The sequence below is a fragment of the Oncorhynchus gorbuscha genome, linkage group LG16 (genome assembly GCF_021184085.1).
Source record: "Oncorhynchus gorbuscha isolate QuinsamMale2020 ecotype Even-year linkage group LG16, OgorEven_v1.0, whole genome shotgun sequence".
Taxonomy (NCBI): domain Eukaryota; kingdom Metazoa; phylum Chordata; class Actinopteri; order Salmoniformes; family Salmonidae; genus Oncorhynchus; species Oncorhynchus gorbuscha.
The window spans coordinates 61,714,609-61,729,011 of record NC_060188.1 but is presented as its reverse complement, the minus strand read 5'-3'; the positions used below and the strand labels follow the sequence as shown (position 1 = coordinate 61,729,011).

General features: G+C 44.0%; 1 protein-coding gene across 1 annotated transcript in view; it reads right to left on the bottom strand.

Annotated features, from left to right (window-relative positions):
- The window catches only part of LOC123999133 (polypeptide N-acetylgalactosaminyltransferase 10-like), a 138,487-nt gene that overhangs the window by 8,135 nt on the left and 115,949 nt on the right, over positions 1-14,403 (bottom strand). Inside the window, exons 5-8 of the mRNA XM_046304578.1 lie at positions 13,123-13,308; positions 12,741-12,924; positions 8,999-9,116; positions 4,800-4,907 (exon numbers count right to left, since the gene is read on the bottom strand). Coding sequence (XP_046160534.1) covers positions 4,800-4,907; positions 8,999-9,116; positions 12,741-12,924; positions 13,123-13,308 — 596 coding nt within the window. The remainder of the gene's footprint in view (positions 1-4,799; positions 4,908-8,998; positions 9,117-12,740; positions 12,925-13,122; positions 13,309-14,403) is intronic.

Here is a 14,403-nt window from a genome sequence, read left to right as displayed (position 1 = left end):
CTGGAGTGATAAATGATCAGATGGTCATGTACAGGTAGAGATATTGGTGTACAAAAGAGCAGAAAAGTAAATAAATAAAAACAGTGTGGGGATGAGGTAGGTGAAAAAGGGTGGGCTATTTACCAATAGACTATGTACAGCTGCAGCAATCGGTTAGCTGCTCAGATAGCTGATGTTTGAAGTTGGTGAGGGAGATAAGTCTCCAACTTCAGCGATTTTTGCAATTTGTTCCAGTCAAAGGCAGCAGAGTACTGGAACGAAAGGCGGCCAAATGAGGTGTTGGCTTTAGGGATGATCAGTGAGATACACCTGCTGGAGCGCGTGCTACGGATGGGTGTTGCCATCGTGACCAGTGAACTGAGATAAGGCGGAGCTTTACCTAGCATGGACTTGTAGATGACCTGGAGCCAGTGGGTCTGGCGACGAATATGTAGCGAGGGCCAGCCGACTAGAGCATACAAGTCGCAGTGGTGGGTGGTATAAGGTGCTTTAGTGACAAAACGGATGGCACTGTGATAAACTGCATCCAGTTTGCTGAGTAGAGTGTTGGAAGCAATTTTGTAGATGACATCGCCGAAGTCGAGGATCGGTAGGATAGTCAGTTTTACTAGGGTAAGCTTGGCGGCGTGAGTGAAGGAGGCTTTGTTGCGGAATAGAAAGCCGACTCTTGATTTGATTTTCGATTGGAGATGTTTGATATGAGTCTGGAAGGAGAGTTTGCAGTCTAGCCAGACACCTAGGTACTTATAGATGTCCACATATTCAAGGTCGGAAACATCCAGGGTGGTGATGCTAGTCGGGCATGCGGGTGCAGGCAGCGATCGGTTGAAAAGCATGCATTTGGTTTTACTAGCGTTTAAGAGCAGTTGGAGGCCACGGAAGGAGTGTTGTATGGCATTGAAGCTCGTTTGGAGGTTAGATAGCACAGTGTCCAATGACGGGCCGAAAGTATATAGAATGGTGTCGTCTGCGTAGAGGTGGATCAGGGAATCGCCCGCAGCAAGAGCAACATTATTGATATATACAGAGAAAAGAGTCGGCCCGAGAATTGAACCCTGTGGCACCCCCATAGAGACTGCCAGAGGACCGGACAGCATGCCCTCCGATTTGACGCACTGAACTCTGTCTGCAAAGTAATTGGTGAACCAAGCAAGGCAGTCATCCGAAAAACCGAGGCTATTGAGTCTGCCGATAAGAATATGGTGATTGACAGAGTCGAAAGCCTTGGCCAGGTCGTTGAAGACTGCTGCACAGTACTGTCTTTTATCGATGGCGGTTATGATATCGTTTAGTACCTCGAGTGTGGCTGAGGTGCACCCGTGACCGGCTCGGAAACCAGATTGCATATCGGAGAAGGTACTGTGAGATTCGAGATGGTCAGTGACCTGTTTGTTGACTTGGCTTTCAAAGACCTTAGATAGGCAGGGCAGGATGGATATAGGTTTGTAACAGTTTGGGTCCAGGATGTCTCCCCCTTTGAAGAGGGGGGATGACTGCGGCAGCTTTCCAATCCTTGGGGATCTCAGACGATATGAAAGAGGTTGAACAGGCTGGTAATAGGGGTTGCGGCAATGGCAGCGGATAGTTTCAGAAATAGAGGGTCCAGATTGTCAAGCCCAGCTGATTTATACGGGTCCAGGTTTTGCAGTTCTTTCAGAACATCTGCTATCTGGATTTGGGTAAAGGAGAACCTGGAGAGGTTTGGGCGAGGAGCTGCGGGGGGGGGGGGGGGGGTCGGAGCTGTTGGCCGAGGTTGGAGTAGCCAGGCGGAAGGCATGGCCAGCCGTGGAGAAATGCTTGTTGAAGTTTTCGATAATCATGGATTTATCGGTGCTGACCGTGTTCCCTGAACAATTGCATATCGTGGGGACTATTCGATGCTATTGCAGTCCGCCACAGGATGTTTTTGTGCTGGTCGAGGGCAGTCAGGTCTGGAGTGAACCAAGGGCTGTATCTGTTCTTAGTTCTGCATTTTTTGAACGGAGCATGCTTATCTAAAATGGTGAGGAAGTTCCTTTTAAAGAATGACCAGGCATCCCGGGCCAGGTCGACCCGGGCCAGGTCGATTAGAAAGGCCTGCTCGCAGAAGTGTTTTAGGGAGCGTTTGACAGTGATGAGGGGTGGTCGTTTGACTGCGGCGCCGTAGCGGATACAGGCAATGAGGCAGTGATTGCTGAGGTCCTGGTTGAAGACAGCGGAGGTGTATTTGGAGGGCCAGTTGGTCAGGATGACGTCTATGAGGGTGCCCTTGCTTACAGAGTTAGGGTTGTACCTGGTGGGTTCCTTGATGATTTGTGTGAGATTGAGGGCATCTAGCATAGATTGTAGGACTGCCGGGGTGTTAAGCATATCCCAGTTTAGGTCACCTAACAGAACAAATCAGAAGCTAGATGGGTGGCGATCAATTCACAAATGGTGTCCAGGGCACAGCTGGGAGCTGAGGGGGGGGGGGGTCGGTAGCAGGCGGCAACAGTGAGAGACTTATTTCTGGAGAGATTCATTTTCAAAATTAATAGTTTGAACTGTTTGGGTATGGACCTGGAAAGTATGACATTACTTTGCAGGCTATCTCTGCAGTAGACTGCAACTCCTCCCCATTTGGCAGTTCTATCTTGACGGAAGATGTTATAGTTGGGTATGGAAATCTCTCAATTTTTGGTGGCCTTCCTGAGCCAGGATTCAGACACGGCAAGGACATCTGGGTTAGCAGATTGTGCTAAAGCAGTGAGTAGAAATAATGGTCTGGGGCTGTTTTTCATGGTTCGGGCTAGGCCCCTTAGTTCCAGTGAAGGGAAATCATATCGCTACAGCATACAATGACATTCTGGATGATTCTGTGCTTCCAACGTTGTGGCAACCGTTTGGGGGAGGCCCTTTCCTGTTTCATCATGACAATTCCCTCGTGCACAAAGTGAGGTCCATACAGAAATGGTATTTCGAGATTGGTGTGGAAAAACTTGTCTGGCCTGCACAGAGCCCTGACCTCAAACCCATTGGATCACCGACTGCGAGCCAGATCTAATCGTCCCCAACATCCGTGTCCAACTTCACTAATGCTAATGTGGCTGAATGGAAGCAAGTCTCAGCAGCAATGTTCCAACGTCTAGTGAAAACCCTTTCCAGAAGAGTACTAGTAATAGGAGCAAAGGGGACCAACTCCATATTAACGCCTATGATTTTTTAAATGAGACATTCGACGAGCAGGTGTCGACATACACTACGTGACCACAAGAAAAACAAAAGCATAGAACTTATTTTAAAATCTAAAGATTCCGTATCTGCAAACCTGTTTAACCTCTTTGGGCTAGGGGGCAGTATTTTGACGAACGGATGAAAAGCGTGCCCAAAGTAAACTGCCTGTTACTCAGGCCCAGAAGCTAGGATATGCATATAATTGGTAGATTTCGATAGAAAACACTAAAGTTTCTAAAACTGTTAAAAGAATGTCTGTGAGTATAACAGAACTGATATGGCAGGCAAACCCAGAGGACAAACCATAATTTTTTTTTTAGCCTACCACTGTTTCCAATGGCTGTCATGTTTATTATGAGTCAAAATCCTCCCAGATTGCAGTTCCTAGGGCTTCCACTAGATGTCAACAGTCTTTAGAAAGAGTTTCAGGCTTGTTTTTAGAAAAATGAAATAGAATGTAGTTTTTCTAACTGGCTCCCATTTTGGCTTAAGTGTTTTCATGCGCGTGGATGAGAGCGCATTCTTTGTTGTTTATCTCCGGTAAAGACAATAACGATTCTCAGTCTTAAATGTTATTGTTTATTTACGTATTAGGGTACCTGAGGTTTGAAGTTCATTGGTAACATTTGGGATTCATTTTGTAAAGATTTTGAAGGAGTGAAACCGGAGTTTTTGGAGATATAAAGAAGGACTTTATCGAAAAAAAGGACCATTTGTGATGTAGCCAGGACCTTTTGGAGTGTCAACATAGGATCTTCAAAGGTAAGGCATTTATTATATTGCTATTTCTGACTTTCATGGTGCACCTGTCTGGTTGAAAAATGTTTTTCATGCTTTGTATGCGGGGTGCTGTCCTCAGATTGTGATTTACGGTGTGCTTTCGCCGTAAAGCCTTTTTGAAATCTGACACAGCGGCTAGATTAACAAGAAGTTAAGCTTTATTCTGAAGTATGACACTTGTATTTTCATGAATGTTAAATATTTCTGTAATTTGAATTTCGCGCACTGCAATTTCACCGGATGTTGCCAAGGTGGGTCGCTAGCGGAACGCCTGCGCCAGAAAGGTTAAAGTGTCATTTATTCCTCATCAAGGTCAGTTATCTAGCTTTGTGTCATTTGGGGACAAAACCAATAGGGGGCCGTATCACAAGCACAAAGAAACCTTGGAAGAAAAGCAGGGGGAAAAAAAACCAAAGGCATTTGTTAAGTCTCTTTTTTCTGAACGCTTACGTTGTTAAAACACAGCGCCAGGCGAGGAAGGTGCATGAGGTTAAATCAATTCACCACCAGAAAGAAAAGAGGAGTTTCTCACTCGTTCATTCCCACTTGCGGGCCTGACTGTGGAAAACAATCAAAATTCACTTCAAACACTCCACAGCATTTCTGATGGGTGTGACGAGAGTGGGTGGGTTTGTGGCTGCAATATAAAGGTGTCCAACTATTGCAGAGAAACTCAGCAGAGATGAATGCGCTCTTCACTAGACGCTTTAGACAACACATTCTGCAACATATGTTCCACATTCTGTGGCATTTTTATCTTTGTAGATTCCTTATGAAGAGGAGAAGCGAGAGGAAAAGGTGGGTCTAGGAACTAATCCAACACTCACTCTGGCCAGGCTGACTCCGCCGGGGACCTTGTAGGGAACATACTTCCTGTAGATGTGACCCACCCTGGAGCATGGGATGTCCTCCATACGCCCACCACACATCCACACCTGAGGGGGAAGAGAAAGAGATCGCAAGCGAGTGAGGAGAGGGTAGAAAGAGAGAGAGGCTTAACACAGACAGCTGTGTGGGGATCAGGGCATCACTGCTGTGTTAGTTTGTGTGTCTCCTGTGTCTGCCCTTGGTGTGTAGCTGTGAACAGTGTGAGGACATGAGGCTAACAGGTACTAGGCAAGCAGGGAGGGAGAAAAGAGAGAGTGGCTCCAGAGGGAGGGATTGGAGGGAAGATGGATAAAGGTAGCAGGGAGGGAGGGAGGCAGGCAGGAGGTACGATTAGCTATACAGTGATATCATCACCATACTGATAAGAGAGTGAGACTATTACAAATGCCTCCTGGGGTTCTTTGGACCAACACATCAATTATGACATATTTAGAGCAGTCCTGGCTAAGACTGAAGTAAAACCTGACAAGTCTGAAAATGTGTAGAACTATGTACAGTAGAACTATAAGACTGCATGATGCTGAACTCAGGACTGAAATGTCACAGTTTCAGGAGGTAGTCACCTGGAATGCAATTCAATTAACAGGTGTGCCTTCTTAAAAGGTAATTTGTAGAATTTATTTCCTTCTTAATGCATTTGAGAAAATCAGTTGTGTTGTGACATGGAAGGGCGGGGGATACAGAAGACGGCCCTATTTGGCCGGATGGCAGAGTGAAGGAAAAGTAGCCAACAATTGCTCAGCAATGTCGTTGGAAAAGCATTCCAGGTGAAGTTGGTTGAGAGTATGCCAAGAGCATGCAAAGCTGTCAAGACAAAGGGTGGCTATTTGAAGAATCTCAAATATATTTAGATTTGTTCCACACTTTTTTTTGGTTACTACATGATCCATATGGTGTTATTTCATAGTTTTGATGTCTTCACTATTATTCTACAATGTAGAAAATGGTAAAAATAAAGAAAAACCCTTGAGTAGGTATTCTAAAACTTTTGACTAGTAGTGTACGACTGGGAAAAATCCACTTGAACGCCCCTCCAACTGGTAATTACTCAGATTTTCCTACATGTTGACCTCTAACGTCACCTACTAAGGACATGGCCTTGATAAAAGCATTTTCAGCAGTTAAATGTAACAAAACATTTATAGAAAGCAATCTATTAAAGCATTTGTTTATAAGCATGATTACTGTACTTTTAGTTTCTCAACAAGTTCAAAGCATGTGAACACATCCAACTGGTAATTCCCACTTGGTTTTATGAACGCAGCATAAGATCCATTGATAGATGGGCTTCTGCCTTATGAATGTTTAATAGCGGCTGGGGCTGGCAAGCCTTGGCGTTCTCGGAGGCCAACCGAGCATGAAATACGCTTCAACAACTTGTGTTGCCAGGCTGTAGAGGCATGGAAGGAGGCACGCACACACACACAATGTGCAAAGCTGTCATCAAGGCAACGTATGGCTGCATTGAAGAATCTCAAATATAACATAGATTTTGATTTGTTTAACACTTTCCTTTGGTTACTACATGATTCCATATGTGTTATTTCATAGTGTTGATGTCTTCACTATTATTCTGCAATGTAGAAAAACCCTTGAATAAGTAGGTGTGTTTTTTTTATAAAAAAAAAAAATGTGTACACAAAAACTATATGGGGGTTTGGAAATGATGCAGACAATTACATTGATAGAAGCCACAACCTGCAATATTAAAGCTGATCTACCCCCTAAAAAAACAACCAAATAAATATAAATAAACCGTGAAGTGAGTGCTACCGGTACTGGAGCGAAGTTAGAGCGGGCGAGAAGGACTACGCTCCACACTTTTGGAAACTCAATCTGCACTCCAGTCAAATTGGGCACACTCCGCTCCTCTCACATAGTCTGGTCTTTACTAACTAAGCTAACTGTTTTTGTGCTTGCCAGTTAAGCTAGCAGTTCTAAGATGATAGCAGCCAATGGCTAGCAGTTTCTTCCTGCCGATAAAAACAGATGATTGCCATAATGTTCTTGAGTCATTACTGAATAATTTCATGTAACAAATCAAACATTAACCCTTGTTAACAATGCATGGTAACCTCGCCAACATTTCATTTTAGACACGGCGTCTTTTTGAATCGGGCACTTATTTGCTGAAATGTGTGCCACTGCCCAGCTATTAAAAAAAGACTGCGTTAATTTAAGTTTTAGGGTATATGTGTTCGTATAGTAAGCAAGGTTTGAAGTGATTATGTTTTAGTCAAATGTTAATCTGTTTGGGCTTCTTGAGGTCAATTTGCAGTCTACAAATGATTTGTAATTATGTTTCGGCCCTCTGACCATCGGCTGAATCTAGTTGATGATCCCTGCATTCGGGGAATACAACATATCTGACCCTACAACAGAAGTTAAGGGTAACTTCATCCAACTCCTATCACTTCAGCATCCAAGGCAGGGTCACTTTGCCTGACCTTTGAACCCTGTGCCCTCCCTGACCACCACACTCCACTTGGCATGTTATGTCTTCTCTAAAAACATATATATTTAATGAGAAAGTGGGATCAAAAGTTAATGCAGAGTGCATTCTGTGGATTAGTGTGCAGCGCTGCTAATCCCTCCCTCCCTTGACGACCTCTAAAACCACTGTGGTACGGAGCAGGGTGGGCAGTCTACAATAGAGAACCTATAACACACTACAGCCAATGACCATTACCAAAGCAGCACTCCATAACCTTTTTCTCTCTGCCCACAGTGGGGCCTAACATATGCATTTGTCAACTGAGGGGTGGGTTTTTGGCGAATGTAAAGTGCTATTTAGAGTTTAATGTTTGTGGTTACATTTACATTAAGATAATACTTTAGCAGATACTTTAATGCATTCGCCTTAAGATAGCTAGGTGAGACAACATATCATAATCGTAGAGAGTACATTTTCCCCCAACAAAGTGTTTATCAGCAAAATCAGTGCAAGTCGGCCAGGACAAGTGCATGTCTTTTCATTGGCTACATTACCAAAGTATCATCTGACCGCAACAAAGAGAATATTATCTTGCCTCTGCCATGGTATTATTATCATTTTATATCAGTTTCTCTCTGCATTCCAACAGTGGAGTCACAGCATTACATCGGTAAAAGGCTACAGAATGATCGAATTATGGGCCGCTTTTAACATTTTGGTCTCCGTCCTATTCCCAGACCAGGCTTGAGATCTGTCAAGAGACTAGACGGCGAATCAAGCTTTCATTTGACGAGAGGAAGGATGAGAGGATGGGTTGAGCTGCACCCTCTCCAAACTTTACCCAGGGTTTCATGTTTTAATGCAGTATTTTGGCCAAGCAGAGGAGTGCCACTGACTTTCGGCAGACTTTAGACTGACAGTACCACTGAGCTGAATATAAGTGAGTCTACAAGAGCCTTCCTTTAAAACCACAATTAAATTATTTTGATGAGCTTTCCAAAACACTTTAGCTCCAAAAGGGAAGAGGAGGGCTGGGGATTGGAGACAATGGAGAGACTAGTGCTTTACATGTGTACGAGCCCACATAATAAATGGCTATCCTATGGAATAATTCATAGTGAGGCAGAACTAAAGCATAATCTAATATGGTTTCTGAGTATAATGGATGTAGGAGCTCTCGGTAAAGCAGAGCAGATTTGGACCATGAGGTGAAATCTAAATACCAACTTCCACCATTGCCTTAGAGCTCGTTAGTTAATGGGCTTCTGATAAAACTAGGCAGCGGAGGCTTCAGCTTGTTGGTGGTGAGATTTGGTGTACTTCAACCCTGGTCCTGGAGAACTACGGGATGTGCAAGCATTTGTTCCAAGCCCAGCACTGACCTACCTGACTTACCCATTTGCCATTTGGCAGACACTCCTATCCAGAGCAACTTACAGAAGTGAGTGCATACATTTTTGTACTTGTCCCCGGTAAGACTCAAACCTACAACCCTGGACTGGCAAGGGCATGCTTTACCAACTGAGCCACACGGGACCAACTTATTATGAAGTGTTACAGTTGTACTAGGGTTGGAACAAAAGCCTGCACACCCTGTGCATCTCCAGGACAAAAAAATAAAAGAACCCAGCTGTAAGCCAATAAGGTAATCTTCCCAAAAACAACAAAACAGTCTTAATGTCCAGTGTCATTGTGGCGTTTTACCTTGAAAGAGATCTCGTACTGCTCTCCTCCCCAGATCTCCAGTCCTGTGTCATATCCTCCCAACTCCCAGAACCACTTTCTGTCCACGGCGAAGAGTCCACCAGCCATTACAGGAGACCTCAAGGACAAGAGAGAGAGAGAGGGGGGGGGGGTATAAAATGCCAATACCGGTCACACTCATACCCCAACATGATGACATTGTCCTTTAAATCAAATCACTGGTTTCAGACCAGCCAAAAGGTCGGGAAGATATACAAATTATAAGTGTGTAAATCAGTGAGGAAAAGTGGCTTCAATGGCAGGCCTGCGGTTTACAGTCGTCTTTATAGACTGTGCCAGACAAAGGCTTTATAACGCAACTAGACTCAATTTGAGAGTTATGTGCACCAGGCTCAGCTTTTCCCAGGGGGTTCTCTGAACAACACAGAAACAATTAAACCATCAACCACGGCTGAACCTGACTGGCATAATGTGTGTCATACTCAATGCATAACGAGAAACAAAGACACTCCAGCTCCACTGTAGGATCGCTTCCCTCAAGTGGCTTTGAATGAATATCAGGGCCTAAGTCTTGCTGTGAACCCCAAGGATGTACACAGAGTGTACAAAACAGACTGACCAGGTGAATTCTGGTGAAAGCTATGATCCCTTATTGATGTCGCAATCCACTTCAAATCAGTGTAGATGAAGGGGAGGAGACAGGTTAAAGAAGGATTTTTAAGCCTGGAGACAATTGTGACCCGTTTCAGGAAACTATGCGTATGTCAAAAGGTCACTACTTCACACGATCGCCACTTGAACGTAATGTAATTTATGTGCCTTAATAACAAACTTGTATGCCATCTGTAAATCCAAATAAAATTATCAAAATTACGAGCCTAGTTGGTTTAGCCACAGAAGAAAAAACAGCAACCTTCCTGCTACCGATTGGCTGAGATAATGAGTTGGCTGGACATGCCGAGAGATGAGTTCGGATTGGTCTGCCATATATTAGCATGCTTCTGTTTATTTGAGCTGGTTAGTATGTGTAGGTAATCCTGTCTAATGGGGCTTTTTCAAAAATATGTTGTTTAGTAGAACTGCATAAGTGTTGCTCTCCACCTTCTGGAGGACCAAGTTTTGAAATCAGTGGATTGAGAGAGTATGATAGGTAAGGAGAAAACATTGGTCTCCGGATTACATTCTTCAAACTGGGCAACCATGGCATCCGTGACAGAGAGAAGAGTCCAACCATGATGTATACGGGTAAGATAGTCTAGCTCGCTACATTTTCAGATATTACACATTTATAATTTTGACAAAGTCATTTTCATTTCAAGTTAAAGTACTGTTAGCTAGCGAGCTAAAGTTAGCTGGCTGGCTCGCTAGCTAACGTCACATGTATGAGCTTATTATTCGTTTCTCAGACATTTGCTTGGCTAGTTATATTCTAATGTTAGCTAGCTAACATTGAACCTGGTTGATTAACTACCTGCCAATTCATGCAGGGTAGTAACGTCATGAGTTGGGATTATGGTTCATTGTTTAGCTAGTGGGCTACATGTCTTAAAAGACTCCACTATGCAAGTAACCATTTTGTGTGCATTTGTAAATAGTCTGGCCATCTACTCCGATTTCAAAGCACTCTCGTCTGAGTGTGCCAGAGCGCAGAATAACTGAAGAATTTACGAACGCTCAATACCCGTTGAATATGGCCGGTGTCCGTAAACTGCCTAACCAGCTCTGCTAGGGTGAGTAAAATGGTCAGAGTGGGGAATCCGCTCATTTGTGTCTGGAAGTAGCTAGCAAGCTAGTCAATGTTAGCTTGGGTGTTGAATTGCCGTTGTGAGGTCAGAACATTCGGATCGACCCTTAAAGTGATGGGTTGGGCTAAAGCTTAAGAGGGTGTGAATGATGCTGAATGGATGTAGACAAAGAGCTCTCCAGTTGGTACCAAAACATTAAAAAGGCCATTTTTTTAAAAGTGAGGTTACAAGTTTATGAACTTTCAAAGCAGAATTACTTTCCTATTGTTCCTTAAATGCCGTGCATGATATACCATTTTGTAGCTCTGTCTGCTTCCATCCAACATAAAAAAAAACATTTCTAATTTTGATACATAAGATTGAATCACTGACTGGTTGGTTACAATTGAGACATGGATTATGTATGTGTGCCATTCAGAGAGTGAATGGGAAAGATAAAAGGTTTAAGTGCCTTTGAACGGGGTATGGTAGTAGGTGCCAGGTGCAATGGTTTGAGTGTGTCAAGAACTGCAATGTTGCTGAGTTTTTCACGCTCAACAGTTTCCCCATGTGTGTCAAGAATTGTCCACCACCCAAAGGACATCCAGTTAACGGCAGGCCAGTGGTCGAAAATGGGTAATTGATGAGAGGACAAAGGAGGCTGACACAAATTGTGTAGAGCAACAGACTGGCTACTGTCCATGCCCCGACAGATAGAGGCTGTTCTGAGTGCAAAAGGGGGTGCTGCTCAGTATTAGGAAGGTATTCTTAATGTTTTGTACACTCAGTGTACATAGTCAGGTCAAAATGTGTGTGTCAGAGATACACATTTGGCTAAGTATTAATTATGTGTGTATCCATTTGGGGCGAATAGGGTAGTCATTTGCACCTCCGTGATTTGATGAGCCGTCACTCTCTGGACATTCAAACTCATCTGATGGGTTCTAATAAGTCAGAGTTTCAGACAGGTAATGATGAATGTAGTGTTTATCGACGGCCCGTAAAGGCAGACAGGATTTGAGGGGACACACTGGAGAGGTGTCTGAATGGAAGGGCTGTCAGAGGGAGACAATTAAACAGGCGACAAGGTGTCCAAATGAGACACACTACTGTCTCCATCTCACATTACAGGCCCTCCCAACAGAACAGGCCCTGGAAACACACACACTTCCCGCATGAACGCCATGGGCTGTCATGGATACCAGTGGTCCTCGCCATCTCTAAATTGGAGGCAGAGATGAACCCTCACTGGATTGATATTGGAGGGGGGAGAAAAGTTTTACATTTCACTGACTCATGAGAGAGAGCCGGACAGGGAGGAAGACAGACAGGCACACATCTGGGTCCTCCGTTAGGATGATCAATCAAGGAAACAGGGCAGAAAGAGGGAGGCTGGAAGCTCAGAGCATTCCGGGGCTTCTCAAGCATTAGGAAAAATCCTGAAGTAGCTAGAACGGTAACAGCCAAGTTCAGTTTTTTTTTTTATCATCCAAGGGCAAATGGTTCTGTTTTGGAGCATTCAAAAAGGTAGAAGTCTTTGGCAGTCAACAACCGTGAACCTGCAGGCTGCACCGCACAGATAAGGAAGGAAGGTAACCGTGGAGACAGTGATGTTTTATGTAAAGCACTTATCAAAATAGGTCTGCTCGTCCGACGTTACTCCCTCACTGGTGCCATGTCATTCCTATTCCACCCCTCCCTCCATCCCTCAGATTTTCATCATGCTATCCTGTATCACTGTAAGAATTAAAATCCCATTTAATCGACCATGAATATTCAGAGTCACAATTTAGTTGATATTCCCAATTTCTGTCTTTTGACCTCCAAGGGAGGGCTCACAGAAGAGTGGACCCCAGGGAAGCCTCATCTTGCAATGAAAGAGGGGAGGGAGCATATTGTCTAACAAGCCAGTAGCCATGGAGTCCTTCACACCAGCAAGGACTTGACTTTTAATCCCCCCCTCCCCCATGTGCTGATTTGCTGGGCCCTGATGTGTTGTCTGGTCCAGTAATACTCACTCGAAGGGTTCGCTAGAGTCCTCTTTTGACAGCTCAGAGGGGATGGGGATGCGTTTGTAGTACATCTCCCAGTCAAACGCTCCTCGCATGGCGTCACCGGCCTGTGTCTCGTAACCAAAGTTGTCATGGTCGATCACGTCGATCATCGGACAGACAATGGACTTCCTGTTTGTGGCGATACGGTCTGAGAGAGCGAGAGAGAAAGAGGTACACGGCCAAAGTCAAAAAAACATCAGGCTTACCGTGAAATGTCCCCCCTTTGGACAAGGTAATGGGCACATTGTACAGATCAGTAATTATATTCTAGTATATTCATCTACCACAGAATGACCAGAAGGCAACTCCATAGCAAAGCTCAGTGTGTTCTAACAGAATGACTCACCAAGCAGTGGGGGCAGCCAGTTGACGTTGGCTTCACAGTGCGAGTCGAGGAAAGTGATGACCTCTCCCTTGGCGGCTGCCGCTCCCAGCAGACGTGTCCTGATGAGCCCCTCTCTCTTCTTGGTGCGCAAGATCCTCACCTTGGGCATCCGCACCATGTACTCCTCCAGAGACGCCTTAAGGTGCTCTACAGGGAGAGAGACGAGTTACAACACACACAGAACATGCATGCGGACACACATATTCACACTGCACCGCTTTAGTAAGGACTCCAGGAGCCCTGGAGGACACATCCATCCACGCAAAAGGACAAACATGCATATGAAAACAGATTTTTTTCAGGTGCTTTGTGGACAAGGAGAGATTAACATGCGCCTGGAGAGTGGTTAATGAGGAACGGTGTGCATAAAGACATGGCCAAAGAAGACCGACTGCTGCAGTGAGTGCTTACAAAAGCATGCTTCCCCACATGAATATAAAGAAAAAGTCTATAGGCATAACAGACATGGACAGCTGCTTCAACAAACATGTCAAAGGGCTCTGACGCTGATTTGTTTTTACAAGGAGCACATGCTCCTAAGTTTAAAAAATGTAGGAGCATATTACAGAAATGTAGGAGTACACTGAAAAATATTCTAGGTATTAATCCATTACAGTCTAAGCCGGGGGAGGGGGTTCTACAACGGCTCATTTTGCTATTTGATATTGAATTTTAATAACCCTTGAAGTATCAAAATAAAATAGATATATTTTTTGATGAAACATTTATTTTGGCTTTACTGCTATTAGGCCATAGAAACGCATTAAATAACAGATTCACAAAATGGACCAACAGATAGTCTCCTTAAAAATCTAAAGGAAGTTTGTTCTTAAGTGTGTGTCCTATATCTGAGTGATAAAAAAGATCAGGAAATAGATATGTAGATAACTATAGCTCTATATCTATCTATATAGATATATCTACATCTATATCCATATCCACATACACAGTGGCAAGAAAAAGTAAAGGTGAACCCTTTGGAATTACCTGGATTTCTGCATAAATTGGTCATCACATTTTATCTGATATGTTTCTTGTCTATACATAATTTAAAGATTCACAGTGTAGGTTGGAAAAAGTATGTGAACCCCTAGTCTAATGATAGTCTAATGACAAAAGCTAATTGGAGTCAGGAGTCAGCTAACCTGGAGTCTAATCATCAATGAGACGAGATTGGAGATGTTGGTTAGAGCTGCACTCACAAAATTTGAGTTTGCTATTCACAAGAACCATTGCCTGATG